General features: G+C 36.9%; 1 protein-coding gene across 1 annotated transcript in view; it reads left to right on the forward strand.

Moving 5' to 3' along the window:
• The window catches only part of IMPACT (impact RWD domain protein), a 25,219-nt gene extending 16,625 nt beyond the window's left edge, over positions 1-8,594 (forward strand). Inside the window, exons 7-10 of the mRNA XM_077778175.1 lie at positions 1,049-1,122; positions 3,721-3,811; positions 5,212-5,346; positions 6,089-8,594. Coding sequence (XP_077634301.1) covers positions 1,049-1,122; positions 3,721-3,811; positions 5,212-5,346; positions 6,089-6,157 — 369 coding nt within the window. The 3' untranslated portion in view covers positions 6,158-8,594. The remainder of the gene's footprint in view (positions 1-1,048; positions 1,123-3,720; positions 3,812-5,211; positions 5,347-6,088) is intronic.
• The last annotated feature ends 14,676 nt before the right edge of the window (positions 8,595-23,270 follow it).

The raw sequence follows: 23,270 nt of genomic DNA on the forward strand, positions 1-23,270 counted from the left end.
GTTGTATACAAGGGGAAACCTAAACTCTTCTACAGGGCCCTTTGTGATATGACCCTAGCTTTATCATTCCTGATACATTTTCTTTCATCTTATTCCTTCTCTAAATAGTTTCTACATAAAACTATTGGTCACTTCCAGAACCTTTCTCTTTTATGTGCCTGCTGGGGTTACCAGATAAAATACAGGATGCCTGGTTCAATTGGAATTTCAGATAAATGTCATTATATGGGACATACTACTAATAAAAAATTATTTGTGGTTTATCTGAAATTCCAACTTAACTGAGCATCCTTTATGTTTTATTTGCTAAATCTGATAGATTTGCACATTCAGTTTCCTCTGAATGGAATGGCTTCTTCTTGCTGCACCCCTTTCTTCCTTTTTGATGCAAAAGAGATTGCCACTTATCTTTCAAGATCTGGCTCTTGTTACCTCCTCTATAAACTGTATAGGACTCCATGAGAGAGCTTTGGTCTTACGACATTTGAAACATAACCAAACTGTTGCACCTGTCACTTAGATATATATGTGTGGTAAAATTTTAGAGTTCATTTTTAAAAATGGTCATATTTACATTTAAAATTCTTTACAGGGTGGAAAATTTCACCTATACAAGTACCTTAGACATGGTTGGTGCTCAAATATTTGTTGATATGTGGCACTCAAAAATATCAGGTCTGGAGGCCAGCCTGACCACTCTCCATCAGCACTGTGTCCCACTTCAGCTCAAACTATAAGGCCCAATAAAGCCTTGCCTCTGCTTTTGAAGAATGAAAAATATATCAGGCCTGTAATTTTTTATACCAATTGAGAGTATCAGTTTCTGCCTCTAAAATGAGGAGGGAACTTTAGAAAATGGCTTTTTCAGAGTGTAGTAGATTCTTTAAATGAGGCGAAAACCTTTAGAAATGGCTTTTTCAGTGATTTTTAAATCACTATTTCAGTACAACAGTTTATATCAATATGCTTTAAGATATTTTTCTAGCATTTATTTATGGAATAAATAAAAAGTATACATTTGTTTACTTATGTTACTGCTGTTTTTAAGGTGAAAATGGTTCTTGCCAAATTGTATGAGAATAAGAAAATAGCTAGTGCCACCCACAACATCTATGCGTACCGGTGAGTGATCCTAATTTTAGGAATGTTCAATTTGTAAAAAATGGGGGAAACTGATGCATGATTTTTAAAATAACAACTATCATGAGAAGTTTTTTTCATTATAAAAGTAATAATCATATGTAGAGTATTTGGAAGCTGCAGAAAATGAAAAAAAGGAATTAAAGGGAAAATCAACCTTTTTCTGCCATTAAATGTAACTGATAATAGTTGGATATATTTTTATAATATATTGATACATTTTCCTCCTGTCTTCTATGCAACGTTTATTTTTTCAGTGCATTACTGTAGTACGCAGTTTCTTATTTTAACAAAACCATGTTAACTAGAATTTTAATAAAAACTTGACACAATTTAACAAGAGCATTTTTCCATGTTGTTATAATTGCTTTATAGACATTGTTGTAATGGCTGTGTGCTATTTCTTTAAGGCTGTATACCATAATTAGCCATTTTCTTTTCATTCTACTTTTTCATATTTTTTACTATTATAAAAAATATTCCTATGAACATCTTTGTATACATCTACATTATTTACTTGGGATAGGTTCTGGTTACTTGAGATTGTTTTTTGAAATGAAATGGGGATGTAATTAAAAAAGAAGAAAGAATAGATTCCTAGAAGCAGAATCATCACAAAGTATGAACATTTTTGAAACTCTTGATACATAGTGCCAAATTTTTTCCCAAATTTTTCTTTTAAACCAATGCATGCTTTCATTAGTGAATTAAGGGATTTAATAATTCATAAGTGAATTAGGGAATTCCCTAATGCTTTCATTAGGGAATTAAGTGTGCTTCGATTGCTGTATTCCTTTTAGTTTTGAATACTAAGGTTTTATACAAATGTTTGGTGAAGTGTTAGTAAACAGAGGAATGGTATGTTTCTAAATATGTAAATTAGCTGAACATAGTTTGGGACTGAAATGAATCAGAATATAAACATAGATATTTAGGGCAAATTTAAAGTGTGATTGAGAATATTGGTAAAATGTAGGCTATCTGAAAAATCAGAAAACTAAAAAAAAAAAATCCATCACTTTGGATAGGTGAGTTTTTAATATTACTAAGTCACATTTCTTTAAGCGCCAAAATTTACAAAAAACTATTTGTTATATCATTCCCTATGTACTGGAGTATCACTGGACAGGATTTTGATTTTCTTTATGAGTTAGGGTCATCAATATAAAAACAGGGGATTAGACTGTGCTTGCTCTTGGTGATTCGAGTATGATGTAAAAAGCATTAATTGTCATCCATTCATCCCATGTGTTTATTGAGTGCCTGCTCTGTGCCAAATATGAAAGTTAATTCTGATTATTTCAGCAACTCTGCCCCTGCAGAAAAGTTAGCTTTTTCAAGATCACAAAGTTGTTAAGTGGTAGATCTGAGTTTGATAAACTGATTTTTTTCTATTTTATTCCCACATGGCTGTGTGACTGCACCTTCAAGAATCAGTCGGGGGCGCCTGGGTGGCACAGTCGGTTAAGCGTCCGACTTCAGCTCAGGTCATGATCTCACGGTTCGTGGGTTCAAGCCCCGCGTCAGGCTCTGTGCTGACAGCCAGCTGAGAGCCTGGAGCCTGTTTCAGATTCTGTGTCTCCCTCTCTCTCTGACCCTCCCCTGCTCACGCTGTCTCTCTCTCTCTCTCACAAATAAATAAAAACATTGAAAAAAAAAAAATCAGTCGCTGGATATAACGTTGATCTTAAGTTATCAAAAAGTTAGATGATATGCCAGATATTCTATTTCAGGCCCCAGAGTTTTGGGGGGGCCCAGAATTTTTAAGTATCTGAAAGTATTTTTTTAGTTTTGCAAATTAGTAGGTGATCGGACCAGTTGTCACTTCTCACAGAATTAAGCACGGCTACATGCAGCAGCCCCTCCACCTTACTTCTTTATGTGATAACTGACACTTGGGAATGAAAGGGCTTAGCTTGTCAGAATTATGTGTCACCTAAGACTAAACAGGTACAAAGTGAAGGCTACAGTGTAGCCCTACATCTCAGATATTAATAATTAACCAGGGGAAAAATCATAGAAAAAGTAAACCTTATAATTCTTAGAATGGGGAGGATAGAGAAATGTTTGGTGGCTAGAATAAGATATGAGGAAAATATAAAATATTAATTTATGTTGATTCCATCACCTCCATCTTTTTTATATACTCTTTGTCTCTTTCACTAGCTCTAAGGCTCTTTGAAGACTGAAGTATGCCACGTATTTCTTTATATCATTTCATGGTGCTTACATGCTTCTCAACAGTCTATTCTCAATAAATGTTTTTCAATGACTACTCTCTGTAATCTTACAGCTTCAAGATTAAATGAAGTGCCAGATGTATAAACTCACTTTCCCTTAATGGTAGCATTTCTGCTTTAAGGGAGGAGCCCTTGATTCCTAGCTTTCCCAAATATGAAAAAATGAAATGTACTGGATGACAAATCAGAAGAAATGTATCTAATATACAGTTCAAGAATTTTTTTTTTTAACAAATACGCCAATTTTGGAAGTAAATTGATTGTAACAAGTATGTAGGTGTAACTTTTAAGTGCAATATTTTGGGGTTCCAAAGTATAACACTGTTATATGTATTTGTAGAATATATTGTGAGGATAAGCAGACCTTCTTACAGGACTGTGAGGACGATGGGGAGACAGCAGCTGGCGGGCGTCTTCTCCATCTCATGGAGGTAAGTGTAAGTTAAACCCTGTTAATCCTGCTCTCTGAGCCATTAAAATTCTTCAATGAAATGGTGTTCCATTTAGGAATAAGTAAACCAGTTAGGCTATATAACATGAGATCTACTTGGGTTAATTAGTAGTTAATTTTTAAACATTGAGAGAAACTTTTAAGCACTTGATATGGGGCAGAAAGCACAAGGTTAATAACAAGTGCTGTGCTTGGAAGGTCTGGCAGTCGTAAACGATAGAAGATTGTCTTCAGCTGTAGGAAAGCATCTCCCTTTTGCTTTTCAACAATGTCCTCCCTGTATTTTCTCTCTTTTATCTTTGTGCATCTCTTGTAAGTTGGGTATAATTAGACCATTTGGATAGACCCAGGATATTGCTTTTTCATTAAGTTGTCCATCTCATCACCTTATGTTCTAAGATATTTTCTTACCTGTCTTTCGAGATTTCTGTTGAATTAAAAAAATTTTTTAGCAATCATGTATTTAAGTTTTAACGTTCTTTCTTCTTGGGGCATCTGACTTGCTCAGTCAAAAAAGTATATGACTCTCTTGATCTTGGGGTTATGAGTTTGGGCCCTTTTTTATAATGTATTCTTTTGGCTTTATGAATGCAGTTTCTCTAAGTATAGTAATTAGAGGTTTGTTTTTTTTTATATATGTTTTCCCCCTTAAGTTTTTCCTGGTCCATTTTAGTTTATCTTTTCCTTTCTCTTTCATGCTGCTGGATTTTCTTCATCTGTATGGTGATCATTGATTATCTATTAATTTTAAGGAATGGATTGTTTTTGGGTTTTTTTGTTTCTTTTGGTTGTTTTTTTTTGTTTTGTTTTGTTTTTCCCTAAGGTAGTTGCTGTAGTTTCTTGTGTTACCATATGTGGAGGTTTGTTTTCTAACCAGGTCATTTCCACGATAGGAACTCTGTGTGTGGTCAGGCCTGTAGACTGGTGGGCTTCATGTTAAGAGCAGCATTTGACAGATATCCAGCTGAGGAAGACCTTGCTGGTAGGCACCAGCAATTACCCATGCAGCTCCAGTTCTTTCCAGTGTTTTGTTCAGAAGCATGTTTTGGTTGTTGTGTGGCCTAGAGGCAAAAGGCTGCTTGAACTGAACTGTTTGAATTCATGAAGAACTGAACCCTACCTGCATGATTTCCCCTTCACTCTTCCCAGTTGCCCCACAATTTGGAATTCGAGGACACTGTGAAGCACAGTGTTTGATTTCTAAATTCTTTCTGTCGCCTGAATGTGAGGAATCTCACTCTGCTCACTTGGGTGGTTCTGCTATTCAAGCCATAGGGCAGTTTTATGTGCAGTTTTGTATACGGGCTATTTCGTTCTCATTTAGAACTGGAATTTGTACATGTCTGTGTCTATATCTCATTATGCTTCTGAAAATAACAGATTTTGAATGTGAGAAATGTCATGGTGGTTGTATCACGCTGGTACGGAGGAATCCTACTAGGACCAGATCGCTTTAAACATATCAACAACTGTGCCAGAAACATACTGGTGGAGAGGAACTATACTAGTTCACCGGTGAGTGCTTACTGATCCTGTATAGAATTTCTAACCATTGCCTAGGAAAGTCAAAACAAAACACAAAAAATCCCAGAAAATTAAGAATGAATCATCAGAGTGTTTGTGGTACACTGGGAGGACCTTTGGACTAGGAAATTGTAGACTTCGGTTCTAGTCAAAACAGCATGACTGGCCAGTAAGTTGTGTACCCCTGGGCAGATCACTCCCTCTCTTTGAGCCTTAATTTCATAGATTCATACAGAGTTTTATAAAAGCCTTAAAGACCAATTAATCTTCACTCCCTAAAATTGAGGCCAGGAGAGGTTGTATGGCTGGTGCTATGAGCTAGATGGTCTTTAAACATAATATAAAATTCTGATATTCTCTGTTAGCGTCAGAGCCCCTTCCCTCTTCCCCGGCATGCATCTGGATACCTGCCCTTAAACTTTGAATTTTTTTCTATTTCGGAGTTTATAAGCATGTTTATTTCGTTTTCTACCTTAACTTTGGAAAGTGGACATTAGATCAAATAGATTCAGACACAAATCTCTTAGATGAGTGAGTGTTTTCCTTGACTATCCTTGATTATTTTTGAAATCTTAAAATAGACTATAAGTGAAAGTGTCCTGTAAAACAGAAAGATGATATACGTGGAAGTATTATGTCTTCACTGTTCTATTCTGTATGATTAGACTTAGGTTCCTAAGCCGGTATCTTCATATAAACAAGGAGATACTATACTGACTTATGTCTTTTTTAGGAGGAGTCATCTAAGGCTTTGGGAAAAAACAAAAAAGTAAGAAAAGACAAGAAGAGGAGTGAACACTAATCCCTAAAATTATACAACAGGTTGATTTGCCTGTATTATACACAAATTCCACAGTCATCAAGGAATACTGTGCAGAGAGGATCCTGGGCTGTCAAGTCAGCCAATCCATTGTGGACACCAGCGTTCTCTTTTCTTCTTTGGTTATATCGGCTGCCAAAAATAGAGGACTTGTGATATATTCATGTGTATTTCAGGCTGGTTCAGAAGAATTAATTTGAACTTAATTGCCACTTCATCTAATTTTAGGAAGGTAGCAGTTGCCCAGGGTAGTACCTGAATTAACTGTCCATTTCAGTACATGTCAAGTGCCTTTGTTAAGTGAGGAAGAAATGTCTCGAGAGAAGTATAAATACCTGATAACTTGTCATCGGGATTCTCATAATGTTAAATGAATATTGCCTTTTACTGCTCTTTATGGCTTATTGGAATAGGAGCTCATTGCAGATTGATCTTGGAGAGTTTCTTCTTGTGATTTTGGTTCATAGGAAGCCACCTTGCATTTTATAGTATTCATCCTTGAGTAATGATTAGGTGAAAATCCAAGAGTTTTCCTATCTGCAGTTATGTGCCAAAGCGATAATTCGTCTGACATATTTGTTAGCATAAGTGTTATGCTTTCATTTCTGTCGCAAACTGGTGATTGTGAAATTTCAAAATGTGGTTTTTTGGCTTTTGCTTTTTGTTTAATTCCTGTAATGCAAAGCAGTAGATATGGAGTGTCCGTAGTCTCCTCTTGCCCCTGAAACGTGTTAGTGTAATATTCTGGTTTGGGTTTTTTTTCACATCCCAGAAGTACCTTTCTTGTGATCTTCATCGAGGAATTAGGACTACTCTAGAAGCTCTGCTGCAGATAATGGGGCCTTTCTAGAAGGATGTAGGTGGGAAAACAACACTGGTATTGGGCCGGAGCACGTCACTGCATAGGTATGTAGGTATGCTCTGGCCATCTTTCTCAACTCTGTGACTTTGTGGAGAAAAGGAACAAACATTTTGGTTGGGCAAACAAAGAAAATCTGTCTTCTTGTCCATTCTTATCAGATCTTCCTTTACATCAATGTTTTATGTTCCTTTCATCTGCAAGTTATGACGTTTAACTCTAGACAATACATTTATCTTTGAGATCTAACAGTAAGTCATTAACTGTTCCCCTTTAGATATGATTGCAACGAATTATTGAGAGTTATTAATTGATTGCAGATTTGCCTGAAATTCTCTTCCAAAGGAAGGGAACAGAAGTTAGGAGGCAACTTGGAATGATGCTTGCATCGTAGACAGCATCACAGAAAAGCAGACACAGACAGCCTTTTCTGTTCTCTTGATGTCTTACCTTTAAAAGATCAACAATCTTATTTGGTATTTTTAATAAAAACTGAGTAAGTCGTTTTCCACTAGGATGGATTCTGAGAAATAAAATCCAAGTCATATTTGTTGTAAATATGTCTAATGTTGCCAGTGATCAAGAGACATCGGAGGATGTGCTATGTATATTTAGAACACCTAGGTCAGGTCCCAGGAAAAGTATGTCCTGTGTTTTTAACTGTTAAATCAGGAAGCTGAAGAACATTAATTAACACTAAAATAATTTCACTATTTAGGCACGTTCTAACCTGTGAACAAAGATATAAAACAGGAAGAATTCGGTGCTGCAGAAAAATTGAATTAATTTTTCTGTAACACCAAATATGAATTTCTTTCTTGTGGTTTCATCTCAGTTGGTTAGGTCTTTATAGAAAACCTTTGTATCTGTGATCTCATTTTCCCTTATTAAAAAAAAAATCTTATTGCTCCTGTCTATAAAATTATTAATCATATTTTCCTGACTAAAAAACCTAATCTCCTTTGCCTAAAATCAGCTAGCTGGGAAGGAGAGATCCCAAAGTGTCTGATTCTAGAATCTGAGTCATTTACACTCAACTAGTGTGGACCCCTAACTAGTGAGAACATCTTTTTCTCTATTTAAAATTTCTCTCTGTTAGAAGATTTTCAGATTCTCCAAACAATAGTTTTCTATAGCCAGATCTGTGCTGTGGCGTATTTTATAGTATATTGTATTAGTTAAAAATGTTCTCCATATGCCAGTTATGTAAGAGCAAGTAGCATCTACTTTTTACATGGGAAAAGCAGTTTGATTTGGAGGTACATATCATGAAACAGTCTATTTGGAAAGAGTTCTATCAAGCCAATCATATTCAAGAAAGAATATCTTGAAGCAGATACTGTTTGGAGGGCAGGTGAAATTTACTGGGAAAATTGTATAATCACCTCTAATTCTACTCTCTAGAGATAATCATTATTAACATTTGCTATGTACATCCTTCTATTTTTTTCCTATGCATGATTTTGTATATATGGCTATTTTTCTTTCCATAAAAATGGTATTAAATTGTATATACTGTTTTGTACCCTGCATATTTCATATAGAAGTATATTGTTAACATTTTCCCATGTCAATAAATATTCTTCTATGGCTTAATTTCTATGGCTACATTGTATTCTATCTCCTGGGTATATCATAAGGTACTAACTAGTCCCTGTATCTTTCCAATTTTTAAGTTCATTCAAATTTTTCACTTAAATATTTATGAAAAACTAATTGTGTGCAGATTTTTTGGTATTTATCTCTGATTATCAAGAAAAATTCCTAGAAATAGAATTTCTTGGTCAGACATTTACACATTCTAGTATATGTGCTGCCGAAGCGAGCACAAACATTTACACATTCTAATAGCTTGATTGGTTTAGCCAAATTACTCTCTAGGGAAGATTTATTGGTTATGTATACCACTATTAGCATTGTGTTAGAAGATTCTTAGGATACCAAAGATACAAGACAGTAGGGATTCTGGTAGAAAAAACTACCAATATCTTTTTAAAAACTGATCATTTTTGTTTTGAAATAATTATGGATTCACTAAAAGTTGTAAAAATACTCTCCTCTCCCTACTAATAACACCTTATGTAACTATAGTATACTTATCAAAACCAGGAAATACATTCTGGATGCAAGTTCTTTGTCAGGTATGTAATTTGCAAATAATCTCCCATTAGATTGCTTGTCTTTTCATTCTCTTGACAGTGTTTTTCATATTAAAAGTAATTTTATTGAGATGTAATTGACTTTTTTTTTGTAACCAAGGTTTGGGTGTTATGTCTAAAGACTTTGCCTAACTCCAGGTCATGAAGATTTTCTTCTGTTCTCTTTTGAAAGTTTTAGAGGTGTTTGCTTGTTTTTTTTGTTTTTCATTTAGATCTATTATCCATTTTTAGTTAATTTTTGAATAAGGTAAGAGATTTTATTTGCAGTTCATTTCCATATGGATATCCAGTTATGGAAGTGACTGATTTTTTATTTTTTATTTATTTAAAAAAAATTTTTTTTGGGGGGGCGCCTGGGTGGCTTAGTCGGTTAAGCGTCCNCCAAAGTCGGCTACCCAACCGACTGAGCCACCCAGAAGCCCCTGGAAGTGACTGATTTTTTAAATTACACTTCTTAATGATAAGTTTTCCTAAAATGGAGTCATAGCACTTCGGTTCAAAGAAAGGACACTGCCAGCACCGCAGAATCCCCGTGCGTCTCATCCCACATTAGCTGCTCTGCCCCTCTGCCACCTCACCACCTCCCTGACTTCTGACATCAGAGGTTAACTTGCTCTGTTTTGACTCTGACATAAAGTGGAATCATACAGTATGTACCCTTGCTTGGACTCCTTTTGTTCCAACATCTTTTTGAGATTCATCTGATTCTCGTATGTAGCAGTTATTTTATTCTTACCACTGTATAATGTTCCATTTAGTGAACATGACAGTTTATCAATTCTCTTTATGAATATTTGGGTCTCCAGTCTGAGGTTCTTCTAATTAGTGCTGTTATGAATATTCTTGTACATGGTTTTTAGTCAACACACGTACACATTTCTAAAGCATATATACCTAGAAGTGGATTTGCTGAGTTAGGATCTGCATACGTAGACCTTTAGATACACAGCCCCAAGGTGTGCTGGTAAATTTTCTGACTGTCTCTGGGGAAGTTGCTCATTAATAATGTTTGCCAGTTCCTGTGGTGTATCTACTCCCGCACTGTCCAATTCCAAGCTACCAACGTGACATCCAGCTGCTGGCACACTTCCTGAAAATGCAGCAATCACTTCTTTGTGAGCTCCAGCACACATCTCTCACATTCCCAAGCAGTTTTCCAAAGCAGGTAAACCAACTTACACTCCTACCAGTAGTGAACAAAGTTCTAGTTGCTGCACATCCACATTTGGTATTACCTGACTTTCAATTTAATTATGTTGTGGGGTGCATAGTGCCTTCAGTTTGTGGTCTTAATTTGTATTCCCCTGATGACTAATGAAATTGAACACCTTTGGTTACTATAATTTATACCTGAAATGACTGAGTAATCTTAAATGACACATTTCCCTCCTTCCAGCAGTGGAAATATTGGGGCTTCTTACAAAGGTGGTTTGGATACAGAGAAGTCCGTTTACAGTTTCGCATATCTGAGCATCTTGTCTGTAAATTTCAGTACTTCATCACTGCCCCACTGGTATATTCTCTGTGAATTTATCAGAGAGCTTAATCTTGTTTTCTCTTAGATTCCTACTTTGCAAACATGTAGATTATGATTCTTCCCTGTCTGGGATATTATGGATATTAAATGAGATGCCTTCCACAGTGATAAGCATCTAATAAAGCCATTAAATAAGTATTATCTTTTCCTCACTATGGGAGAACTGCCCTCTTATTTACAGTAAGCTATTGCTGAGGATTTTAACAGTACCGAGAATTTTACCTTGACATTGAAGTTACAAAGTTTATGCTCCCTTAAGGAGGCAATGTAGTATAGCAGCGTTGAGATGGCTCTCTGGAGCCTGTCAAGTTTGAATCTTATGTATGCTTTTTGCTAGCCTTGCAGGCTTCAGCAAGTTGTCTAATTTCTCTGCATTCAGTTTTGTAAAGTTTATAAAGAGCTAATCAGGCCGGGGCAGATAGTAAAAGACTAGTTAGGGACTCGCAATAGACAACACTGAATCTAGTCAAGTATAGATCAAGGGTTGACAAACTTTTTTGGTAAATAACCAAATAATATATATGTTTTGCGAGCCAAGTCTGAATAGCTACTCCATGTTATCATAGTGTGAAAGCAGACAACACCCACACCAATAAAACTATCGATGGATATTGAAATTTGAGTTTTATGTAATTTTCACACGTTGTGGAATATTTTTCTCTTGATTTTTTTCAACTGTGTAAATGTGTAAAGGAAACAGTCTTCTGTGTGTCTCCTTTACTCTCAAAAACTATTCCTAGAATACTTCACTTCTGACACTAGATGTGTAGGTTTTCCACACATCAAGTAACCCAGCAACACCAGCTTGGTGTCCTACAATTCAGTTTCAGTTCTGACACTGTCTGCCTAGAAATAGCCTCAGATCCCACAGGTTAAGGGCTCAGTCTCAGAAGACTGCCCTCCATCCCCCACCCAACCAACTTCATATGCCAAGTCCAGGCTGTCCCTTGTGCTTTTATAACTCAGAGATTCCCAAGATCCTCTCTTGTGGTTGGATTAATTTGTTAGAGTGGCTCACGGAATTCAGGAAGACATTTTATTTACTAGATTACTGGTTTATTAAAAAAAGATACAGGGCTACCTGGGTGGATCAGTCAGTTAAGCTGCTGACTTCAGCTCGGGTCATGATCTCACTGTTCATGGTTCCAAGCCCCGCGTCGAGCTCTGTGCTGACAGCTCAGAACCTGGACCCTGCTTCAGATTCTGTGTCTCCCTGTCTCTCTGCCCCTCCCCTGCTTGCACTCTGTTTCTCTCTCTCAAAAATAAGTAAATATTAAAAAAATATTTTTTTAAGATAGAACTCAGAAACACCCTGATGGGAGAGATGCTTAGGCAAAGTAGGGAAGAAGGGACCCAGGGCTTCTGTGCCCTCTCTGAGGCATCCCATCCTTTTTGTATGTCCCCGTTCACCCTGGAAGCTCTCCAAGCTGTCTTTTGAGCTCATAGGAGGCCCCATTTCATAGACACGATTAATTATATCATTGGTCCCTGGCAATTGATTCAGCCTCTAGCCATCATCTCACCTCGCCCCAGGAGTCAGAGGTGGGACACCAAAAATTACACCATTTTAATCACACATCTAGTTTCCTGGGAGACCAGTGACCTCTATCCCTCTCCCCCCCCCACCCCCAGGACTTTCCAAAAGTCCCCTCATCACTTAAACTCAGGTGTGGTTGAAAGGGTCTTGTTAAGAATAACCAGACACTTCTTTTACCTTTTTGGCTCTGGCGCTATTTCAAGAACCAAGGACAAAAGACCAAATGCTATAACAAAGATGTTTTTATCACTTAGGAAATTCCTAGAGTTTTAGGACTTCTGGGCCAGAAATAGGGATAAAGACCAAATATATACTCGTAATTATAAACTGTAATATCACAACATGTAAAAATCATTCTTACCTCAGGGACCAAACTATAGTCTGGGCGATGCTTTGCCAACCCCCTGGTGTAGACCAGGTAAAAAAAGAAATAAAGGCAAGTCAAAAATTATAATGCTTACAGATAGGATTTTGGTTTCTGAATGTAGGGAAGAGTTTTTTTGTTTTGTTTTTTGTTTTTTCATTTAGCCCCAGTTTTGAGTTATATACTGTTTAGGGTCATGATAAAGTTATTCCTAGATCAGGACCCACCAAATGGGGGCTGCCCCAGTAGCACAACCCAGGTCATAAATCTAAACATAGGTCTGCCAGCACTTATGGGAAATGCCCCTCAAGAAAACCCAACTTCGGTCAATCATAATCCTCCAACACAGCTTTAGCTAGCTTTCCCTACTCTAAAAAGTAGGAGCCACTAGCCTTATAAGGAATCTGACTCCCAACCAATCATGCCCTGTTTCTGCCTTACCTCTCCTAAGGTTCTATAAAACTCTCTTGTCCAAAATCTCTCAGGAAGAATACTCTACTGGTTGTGAGGCACTGTACTCCCCAAATCTGCAGGTGGTTCTCCTTTGAATAAAGGACATCAAACTCATTACCAAATTGGATTGTCATTTGACAGGCAAGAGAGAAAGCACACCTATGTGTTTGTAATCAAGGAGAATTAGATATGCAGGTCAGAGTTGGATTTAAATTTTGGTTCCATGCCTTGGACATGGAAGCCCTCTTGGACAAATTACTTAACTTCTTTGAGGTTTATTTTTCTCATCTGTAAATTGGGGCTAATAATCCTTCCTCATAGGACTTTTGGAAGGTTGAATGAAATGAGATCATGTATTAAGTGCCACTAAAGTTTCACACAAAGGGGGAACTTAATAGATGTTTCTTGTAAAAGCAGTGAAATCAGATTGATCTGAAATCAGTAAGATATTGGCGCTGAAGGGTAGCAGAATATGCCCCCCAAATATGCCTCTTTGGCATAAGGATTTGTTTGAGCTAATTATTTCAAGAAACTGCAGACATAGCAGAAATTGTGAAAACTGACTAAAAGTTACCATTTTGTAATGGAAATCTACATTTATAAAGGAAATTTACATTAGAAAGGGGGCCTGTACCAGGAAGAGAGCTATTACTATATACACCTTTTTCACCTGAGTCTTATCTGCCTGTCTGCCTTGCAAAGGGCAACCTTTGCTTACCAATCATTTCCTCCTCCCACCTTCCCGTAAATTACCTCCTCTCCCCTCACCCGGCAACATCTTTTTTTTTTTTTTTTTTTTGTCTTTAGCTGAAAATGGTATTTAAGATAGTGGCTTGGATCATCTCAGGAGTTTTACTTATTTTTCCTGGGTATCTCCCATGAATACATGAGGCATACATGTTAATAAACTTCTGCTTGTTTTTCTTTTGTTAATCTTTTTTTTTATTACAGGGAGCAAGTACTTGAACAGATATTTATCCAAAGAAAATATACAAATGGCACATGAACAGATGCTCAACATCATTAACCATTAGGGAAATGCAAATCAAAACCATAATGAGAAATCTCATCATACCCATCAAGATGGCTGCTATGAAAAGAAACCCACAAAATAACAAGTGTTGGCAAAGGTGTGGGGATATTGGAACCCTTGTGCAGTGCTGGTAGGAATGTAAGATGGTACAGCCACTAGGGAAAACAGTATAGTGATTCATCAAATAATTAAAACAATTACCATATTGATGCCTCAATTACAATTCTGGGTATATACCTCAAGGAACTAAAAGCAAGGTCTTGAAGAAATCTTGTTACATCTATGATCATAGCAGCATTAGTTACAAAAGCCAAAAGGTAAAAGCAACCCAAGTGTCCATCAACAGATAAATAGATACACAAAATGTGTTATATACATTCAATGGCATATTATTCATCCTTAGAAAGGAAGGCAGTTCTAACACCTGCTGCAACATGGATAAAACATGAGGACATTATGCTAAGTGAGTGAAATAAGCCAGTCACAAAAGGACAAATACTGTATGATTCTACTTATATGAGGTACCTACAGTCATTGAATTCATAGAGACACAAAGTAGGATGATGGTTGCCAGGGCCTGAGAAGAGGGGAAAATGGGAAATTGTTGGTAATGGGCATAGAGTTTCAGTTTTGCACGATGAGGAGTTCTGGAGATTGGTTGTACAACAGTGTGAATATACTTAACACTACTGAATGGCACACTTAAAATGGTTAACATACCAAGTCTTAAGTTATGTGTCTTTTGCTACAATTTAAAAAAACTAGTACTAGGACCCTATATGGTATAGGGTAGCCGTGACTTTGTTCTAACTGTTTTAAGGTGATGTGGGAAACAGGAAGAAAGCTCCAGTGGGAGTAACTGATGGAAGTTGTCCAAAGGCATGGATAGGGCTGATCAATGTGAGAAAAAAATTACCAACTGAAATAAGCGATCTGGGGAACTGCATTAGTAGGAAGATCTACCCCTTATATATAGTTCATTGTTTTACTATAAGTTTATTGAGAACTTTTGCTTAGAGGAAATGAAAGGTTGGTGTGGCTGGGGTGCAGGGGCCTAGAGAAAGAATTTTGTGAGATGAAACAGAAGCGGTAGGCAAAATTAGTCAGTCAGGTAGAATCTTAAAAGACCCCGATAAGATCTTAAAAAGAACAATGTGAAACAACAAAAGGATTTTAAGCAGAAGAGTGACTCAATCAGATTTGTCTTTTAGGAAGAGAACCCTAGTTGCTGAGTAGAAAATGGATTGAAAATCAACAAGAGTGGATAATGGAAAGCATTTAAGAGGCTATTGTAGTAATAAAGAGATTAATGGTAGTTTGGATTAGGATAATGGCAATGGAGATGAAACTATGTAGATGAATTTGAAAGACATTTAGGAAGCAAATTTAGAATCTGCTGATGGATTGGATAACAGGATGAGCCATTGGCACAGATCCATATTCTGATACTCTCATAAATATACCTCTTGGAATTTCTTTCTTTTTCTTTGGTATTCCTATTCTTAGGCTTTTGTGAGTTGCCTGAGATACACATGTTTGCCGTTCCTCAACACAGGGATGAGAAATATATGCCATTGTTTCCAAAATGGGAATATCACAGAATTTCATTGGCATATGACAGTTTTTAAGAATTATTTTAAACTTTAATTAATGTTTCATTTGACTTATTAGTTTGCAAATTAGTTTTATACCCTGATCAAGATGAACAAATAACTGGAGAAAGCATGGGCTTTGTTTATTTTTATTTTTAATAATTTGAATTTCCTTTGGCTTTTAAGGGACTGGAAAAACTAAATTTGGCTTTGTTAATAAGATTGTATGACACCTATCTTCTGATAATGAAATCTATGACTCACTGAAACTACTGAGTGAAGTCATAAAACTGTGTTTATGGTATACATTTACATTTCATCCAAGTCCACTTTCAAATAACAGTCTACTATTTCATGTACCCATGGGTAGTATGTATTTTCTATAGTACCAAATTCCTAATTCCTCCTGTCTGCCCCTAATGTCATTACTGTCATTTATTTTATTTACAAATAAGCATATGTAAGAATGGATATGATATCTACGTAAGCATACATAATCAAATATATTATTGGTATTATTTTAAACAAACTATTATCTGTTAGATCAATTAAGAATTAGAAAAATATGGGGTACCTGGGTGGCTCAGTCAGTTAAGTGCCCCACTCTTGATTTTGGCTTAGGTCCTGATCTCACAGTTCATGAGGTCAAGCCCTGTGTTGGGCTCTGTGCTGTCAGCATAGAGCCTGTTTGGGATTCTCTCTCCCTCTCTCTCTATGTCCCTCCTCCACTTGCTCTTACTCTCTCTCAAAATAAATAAACATTAAAAAAGGAAAAGAATTTTAAAAATAAAAGGTTGGGGTTTTTTTTGTTTTTTTGTTTTTGTTTTGTTTTTTGCCTTCACTTATTCCTTCTTCAGTGCTCTTCCTTCACTTATGTAGATCCAAGTTTCTGACCTCTTTCCTTCTCTCTAAAAAACTTTTAATATTTCTTGTAAGGCAGGTGTACTGGTAACAAATTCCCTCGATTTTTGTTTATCTGCGAAAAGTCTATTTCTCCACAGTTGAAGGATAATTTTGTAGGGTACAAGATTTTAGGTTGGTGGGTTTTTCTCTCAACACTAAAATATTTCACTCTCGTCTTGCTGGCATGGTTTCTTGGAAGTTGGATGTAATTCTTGTCTTTGTTCTTTTGTAAGTAAGGTGGTTTTTTCCTCTGAAATTCTATCAAGGGGCGCCTGGGTGGCTTAGTCGGTTAAGCGTCCGACTTTCGCTTAGGTCATGATCTCGCGGTTCGTGGGTTCGAGCCCCGCGTCGGGCTCTGTGCTGACTGCCAGCTCAGAGCCTGGAGCCAATTTCAGAGTCTGTATCTCCCCCTCTCTCTCTGACCCTCCCCTGCTCGCGCGCTGTCTCTCTCTCTCTCTCTCTCCTAGAAATAAATAAATAAAAATAAAAAATAAAAAAAAATTTAAAAAAAAGATTTTTTCTTTACTTTTCATTTTCTGTATGTTTGAAATAATATGCTTAGGTGTAGTCTTTTGGGTATTTATCCAGCTTGGTGATCTCTAAGATTCCTGGATCTATGCTTTAGTGTCTGACATTTGGGAAAATTCTAAGTCATTGGTGTTTCAAATATTTCTTCCATTCCTTTCTCCCTTCTCCTTCCGGTATTCTCACTGTCCATATGCTACATCGTTTGTAGTCATCTCACAGGCCTTGGATATTCTTTTCTTTCTTTCAGTCATTGTTCTTTTTGCTTTTGGTTTTCTAGGATTCTAGTGACATAACCTTTAGCTCAGAGATTCTTTTATCAGTCATGTCCAATTTACTAACAAGCCCAATTTTCTTACAGTGGTTTTTTATTTTTTGTCTCTGGCATTTATTTTTTATTCTTTCTTAGGATTTCCACCTCTCTGCTTATATTGCTCATTTGTTCTTTTCTTTCTTTTTAAACTGTAGTATAATTGACATATAACATTATGTTAGTTTCAGGTGTGCAACATAATAATTTGAGATTTGTATATATTGCAAAATGATCACCACAGTAAGTCAAGTTAATATATATTACCATAAGCACTTTTTTCTTCCAATGATAACTCAAGATTTACTCTCTTGGCAAATTTCAGATATTATTAACTAGAGTTACCATGCCATACATTATATCCCCATGACTTACATAACTTGGAATATTGTACTTTTGACTTCCTTTACTCATTTTGGCCACTGCCTCCTACCTCCCACCTCAGGAACCATCTGTCTGTCCTCTGTATCTATGAGCTAGGCTTTTCTTGTTGTTATTTTGTTTTATCTTATTTTTTTAGATTCCAGATACAAGTGAAAGCATGCAGTATTTGTCTTTCTGTGTCTGATTTATTTCACTTGACATAATTCCCTCAAGGTCCATCCATAGTGTCACCAATGGCAAGATTTCATTCTGAATGATATTCTATTGTATGTATGTTTATATACCACATTTTCTTTTTGATTCATCCATCAGCAAACACCTAGGTTATGTCCATATCTTGGCTATTGTAAATAATGCTGCAATGAACATGGAGGTACATGCATCTTTTCAAGTTAGTGTTTGCCCATTTGTTCTTGCATACTGCCCACATTATCCATCAGAGCCCTTCTCATATTCATCATAGTTGTTTTAAATTCCCAGTCTGATAATTCCAACATCCCTGCCATTTCTGGTTCTGATGCTCGCTCAAGTTATTCAAATTGTGTTTTTTGCCTTTTGGCATGTCTTGTAATTTTTTTTTCTTGATAGCCAGACATGATTTACTGGGTAAAAAGAACTGCCTTAAATAGGCCTTTAGTGATGTGGCAATGAGGTGTCAGGAGAAGGGAAGCATTCTATAGTCCTCTGATTACATCTCAGTCTTTTAGTGAGCCCATGCCTCTGGACTGAACTGTAGACACATTTCTTAGTCTCTTCCGTTAGGTGGGACAAGATGGCTAGAGTGGGGTGGTGTTGATGTTTCTCTTCCCCTAGATCTGTTAGGCTCTGATCTAATCCCAGCAGGTTAGGCTCTGGTTAACTAGTTTCCCCTGAGGGCAGGCCTTGTTAAGAACAGAGTGATCTGGGGCACCTGGGTGGCTCTGTTGGTTGAACGCTGACTTCAGCTCAGGTCATGATCTCGTGGTTTGTTCCTTTGAGTCTCACATTGGCTCTGTGCTGACAGCTCAGAGCCTGGAGTCTGCTTCAGATTCTGTGTCTCCCTCTCTCTCTTCCCCTCCGCCGTTCACACTCTCTCTATCTCTCTCTGTCTCTCAAAAATAAGTAGACGTATAAAAAAAAAATAGTGCTCTGGCATATTTCAAAATGGTTTCTTTTTGTCTCCCCATGGTAGAAATATGGGGATTTTTCTGATATTTACACTGGGAACTTGATCAAACTCTTGGAAAGAGATCTCATAATATCGTGGGGCCCTCCCTATGACTAGATCCTCTGGAATTTTAAATTCTGAGTTAACTGCCCTGATCTTCTAACAGTTCATCAATTTACAGTTCACATTTTCCTACCCTGGCACCAGTTCGTTAGTGTTTTCCGTTTGCACACCTTCTGCTTTGATAACACATAACTCTGTGTATTTGCCCAGCCATTTTTCCAGTCTTGGGGACAACAGTTTGCCCTGTGTCTCTCCCTCTCTTATGGATCCAAGAAGAGTTGATTTTCCAGCCTGTTCAGCTTTTTACTTATTAGGATGGGGTGGTGAATTCCACGTTCCTTACATGCAGAACCAGAAGTTCTAAGACCATGTTTGTATGTTACTCAACTTATTTAAATATAGTCATAATGACCAGATTTTAAATGAAATTCTATGCTTATGACCAAAAATTCACACTGTTCAGTTTTGTCATCTGCCAACTATGTTTTGTTGTGCTATTTTTAAAATATTTTTTATAAGAGCTTAAACGAATGTACATTGTTTGAATAGTAATATGTAATTTCATATTGATCTTAAGTGTTGGTCAATTTTCTTTTTAATATTGGCTTCCCTAATGATTTTATGTCTTAAGTTTAAATGATTTTATGACTTAAACCATAAATTTCTATTTCACAGCTTGAAATATACTTTATTTGATGTTTAAGATACAAAGATATTGTTAAACTGAATAGAAAATAAAGAAGAATATGGTACTGGCATAGGAATAGACATAAAGATCAATGGACTAGAAATGAGAATCAAGAAATTGAGAATCAAGAAATAAACACATACATTTATAATCAACTGATCTTCTACAAGGATTCCAAGGCAATTCAATGGGTTAAAAAGTAGCTTTTCCAACAAATGGTGTCAACTTGATATCCACATGCAAAACAAAGAAGTCACACCTTACCACACACCATATATGAAGGTTAGCTCAAAGACCTAAATATAAAAATAAAACTATAAAACTCACAGAAGAATACATAATTAAGTCTTCCTGACCTTGGATTAGATAATGTTTTTTTAGCTGTGACACCATGAGTGTAAGCAATTTAAAAAAAAAAAAATCAGTTGGATTTTATCAACATTAAGAACTTCTGTGCTTCAAAAGACATTATTAAGAAAGTGAAAACAACACACAGAATGGGAGTAAATATTTGCAAATTATACCTGGTAAGGGTCTAGTATCCAGAATATATAAGAGAAAGGAGAAGGCAGAGAGAGAAGGAGACACATGGGACCCGAACTCACAAACTGAGACATCATAACCTGAGCTGAAGTCTGACACTTAATAAACTGAACCACCCAGATACCCCTATAAAGAAGTCTTAAAATTCAACAACAAACAGTGCAATTGAAATGCAAAATAGCCTCAGAAAGATAAGAGCCTGGCCCTTCTACTTCCTCTTCATCCTTAAATATAAACCTGCTGGAAAGCCTCTGCATGGTGATGGTTTTAGACTCGTTTGTTAAAGGAGATGGGACATGTTGGAGACCAGCAAAGTACTGCTGGATAAGGTTAAGTCTCTTGCTGTGTCCCTCTTGACATTAGCAAGATGAATCTTTTTTTTTTTTTTTAGCTTATTTATTTTGAGAAAGAGAGAGTACATGCAGACTTGAGCACAGGAGGGGCAGAGGGTGAAGGAGAGAGAGAATTCCAAGCAGGATCTGTGTTGTCAGCACAGAGTCTGACGTGGGGCTCTATCCCAAGATCTGTAAGACCTGAGCTGAAATCAAGAGTTGGATGCTTAACTGACCACCCAGGAGCCTTACAAGATGAATTTTTAACAGTCACCAGCTGAGGCGAGGTGATCTTTTTTTCTGTTCTTAGCTATATAAGCATAATTAATGGATAGAGTTAAAGGATCTGAATAATGCCAAAAGGCCTTGGATCAGTGGCAATAGTCCACTAAAAAAATTATCTAAATTCATTATTTAATAGCAAATTGCTAATTGATATATAAAAGTCTCTAGATGTTTAACAACTTTGATTAAAAGGATTTAATCATGGGACACCTTGGATGGCTTAGTCAGTTGAGCGTCCGACTTTGGCTCAGGGGTCATGATCTTGCAGTTTGTGAGTCCAAGCCCCGCATCAGGCTCTGTGCTGACAGCTCGGAACCTGGAGCCTGCTTCCAACTCTGTGTCTCCCTCTCTCTCTCCCCCTCCCCCACTCATACTGTGTCTCTCTCCCTCTCAAAAATAAATAAACATTAAAAAAATTTTTTAAAGGGTTTAATCATAACTTTTGAATGTTAAAGTCCGTGAGTATAAAACAATCTCTGTGAATAGGTTCTATTGAATGGTGAACTTGCCTGTGAAGAGTACTAATGATAGCTAATAGGATTTATTTATATATGCTTTTTTATTTACAGAACTTGAATTTTTAAAGTATCATAAATACTTAAAAAAGAATCTCTGGATATGCATCATACATCAGAAGGATAGAAAGGGAAGGGACCTGCCACACAAGTTACAGTGACTTGACACCAGTAAATTTAAATAAATTTAAACAGTAACTAGAGTGGAATTCTGAGCTATGGACCTAGTCAACTCTCTCTTCACACAGGTAAGAGGATGAGATTCCGCCCAACATGGTTTATCATTATTCTTTTTCTCAAATGTTACCTACCTGGCAGTCTACTTCCATGAAGTAAATTCCCCACAACCTCAGGCCCCAAGGCAAGCTCTCCAAGTCTGTTGGGTTGCTTTCTCTTCCCACATGAAACTACAAAAAAACAAACCAAAAAAACAGTCCAGATTACCATGCTGTGTCCATAAAATAAATCCCTGTTTACCTTCTGGGCCAACCCACTCAGTGCCCTTTACAAATCTTATCTATACTGCTTATAGTCATCTTGTTTACTTTTGTACCTTATCTTCTACTACAGACAAAGTCAGTGGTGTATTTATCAGCCTTTCTTTCCTTCCCCCTTCACACTGAATGTCTCTAGAATCTCTAATTTAGAGACTGGAATTAAGAAATTACATTAAACCAGTGCTGCATTGCTTTTTCAAAAAGAAAGGCCTTAAAGTTGACTAAACATAAAAATGGGCTAATTTGGGGGCACCTGGGTGGCTCAGTCAGTTAAGCGTCTGACTTTGGCTCAGATCATGATCTCATAGTTTGTAGGTTCAAGCCCGATATTGGGCTACGTGTTGACAGCTTGGGGCCTGGAGCCTGCTTTGGATTCTGTGTGTGTGTCTCTCTCTCTGCCTCTCCCCTGCTCATGCTCTGTTTCTTTCTCTCTCAAAAATGAATAAACATTAAAAAACTTAAAAGAAACTGGCTAGTCCCTTTTGAAAGGGACTTTGTAATTGTGGAAGAATGTAAAAAGTCCTAATGCCTCTTGGTAGTGAATTAATAATGAGTGGATGCAAAGAAGAATAAAGATTCAGATTTTTGTAAGAAGATCATTATCATTAATTTGCATGCCATGAATGAAAAATAATCAAATCAACCAGATTTTACAATGAATTTCACAATGAAATCTGATTTTTATCAGATAACATTTTTTTAAAATCACAAGCACCATCTTATACACAAGACTTCCAGCTGATGTGCAGTTAAAATATATATATTGGGACACCTGGATGTCTCAGTCAGTTAAGTGTCTGACTTTGGCTCAGGTCATGATATCGCAGTTCGTGAGTTCGAGTCCCACATCTGGCTTGCTGCTGTCAGTGTGGAACCTGCTTCAGATCATCTGTACCCCTCTCTCTCTGCCCCACCTCTGCTCATTCTCTCTCTCTCTCTGCTCTTACAGAGCAGTTGTGCAGAGTCCTATCTGATACTCCACATCTCTCATCTTCATCTCCCCCTCTCAGAGAATCTTCTGGGGGCTCCTTCTTGATGTCCACTCTCTGCACTGTCCCTAGAAACTCTCAAAAGACAGTAAGTTGAGCCAACTGCAGAACCCACTCACCTTGCCCCCCTTTTCTCAGGGATCATTGTTCTCCATTGCCTGATGTCCAGTGCCTTGAAAACCATTGTTTTGTACATTTTGCCCAGTTTCTTGTTTGTGTCAGATAGGATAGTGAATTCAGCCCCCGTTTTTCCATCATGGTCAGAAGGGAATCTGTAACTAGTTCTATACTAGTTTAAAAAATGGATCTCACTGGAGCCCAATTTCTTACTTATACAATGAATTAATTGTATTTCATGTATATTATATAATATTGCTCTA

The sequence above is a fragment of the Crocuta crocuta genome, unplaced genomic scaffold (assembly GCF_008692635.1).
Source record: "Crocuta crocuta isolate KB4526 unplaced genomic scaffold, BGI_CrCroc_1.0 scaffold26, whole genome shotgun sequence".
NCBI classification, from domain to species: Eukaryota; Metazoa; Chordata; class Mammalia; order Carnivora; family Hyaenidae; genus Crocuta; species Crocuta crocuta.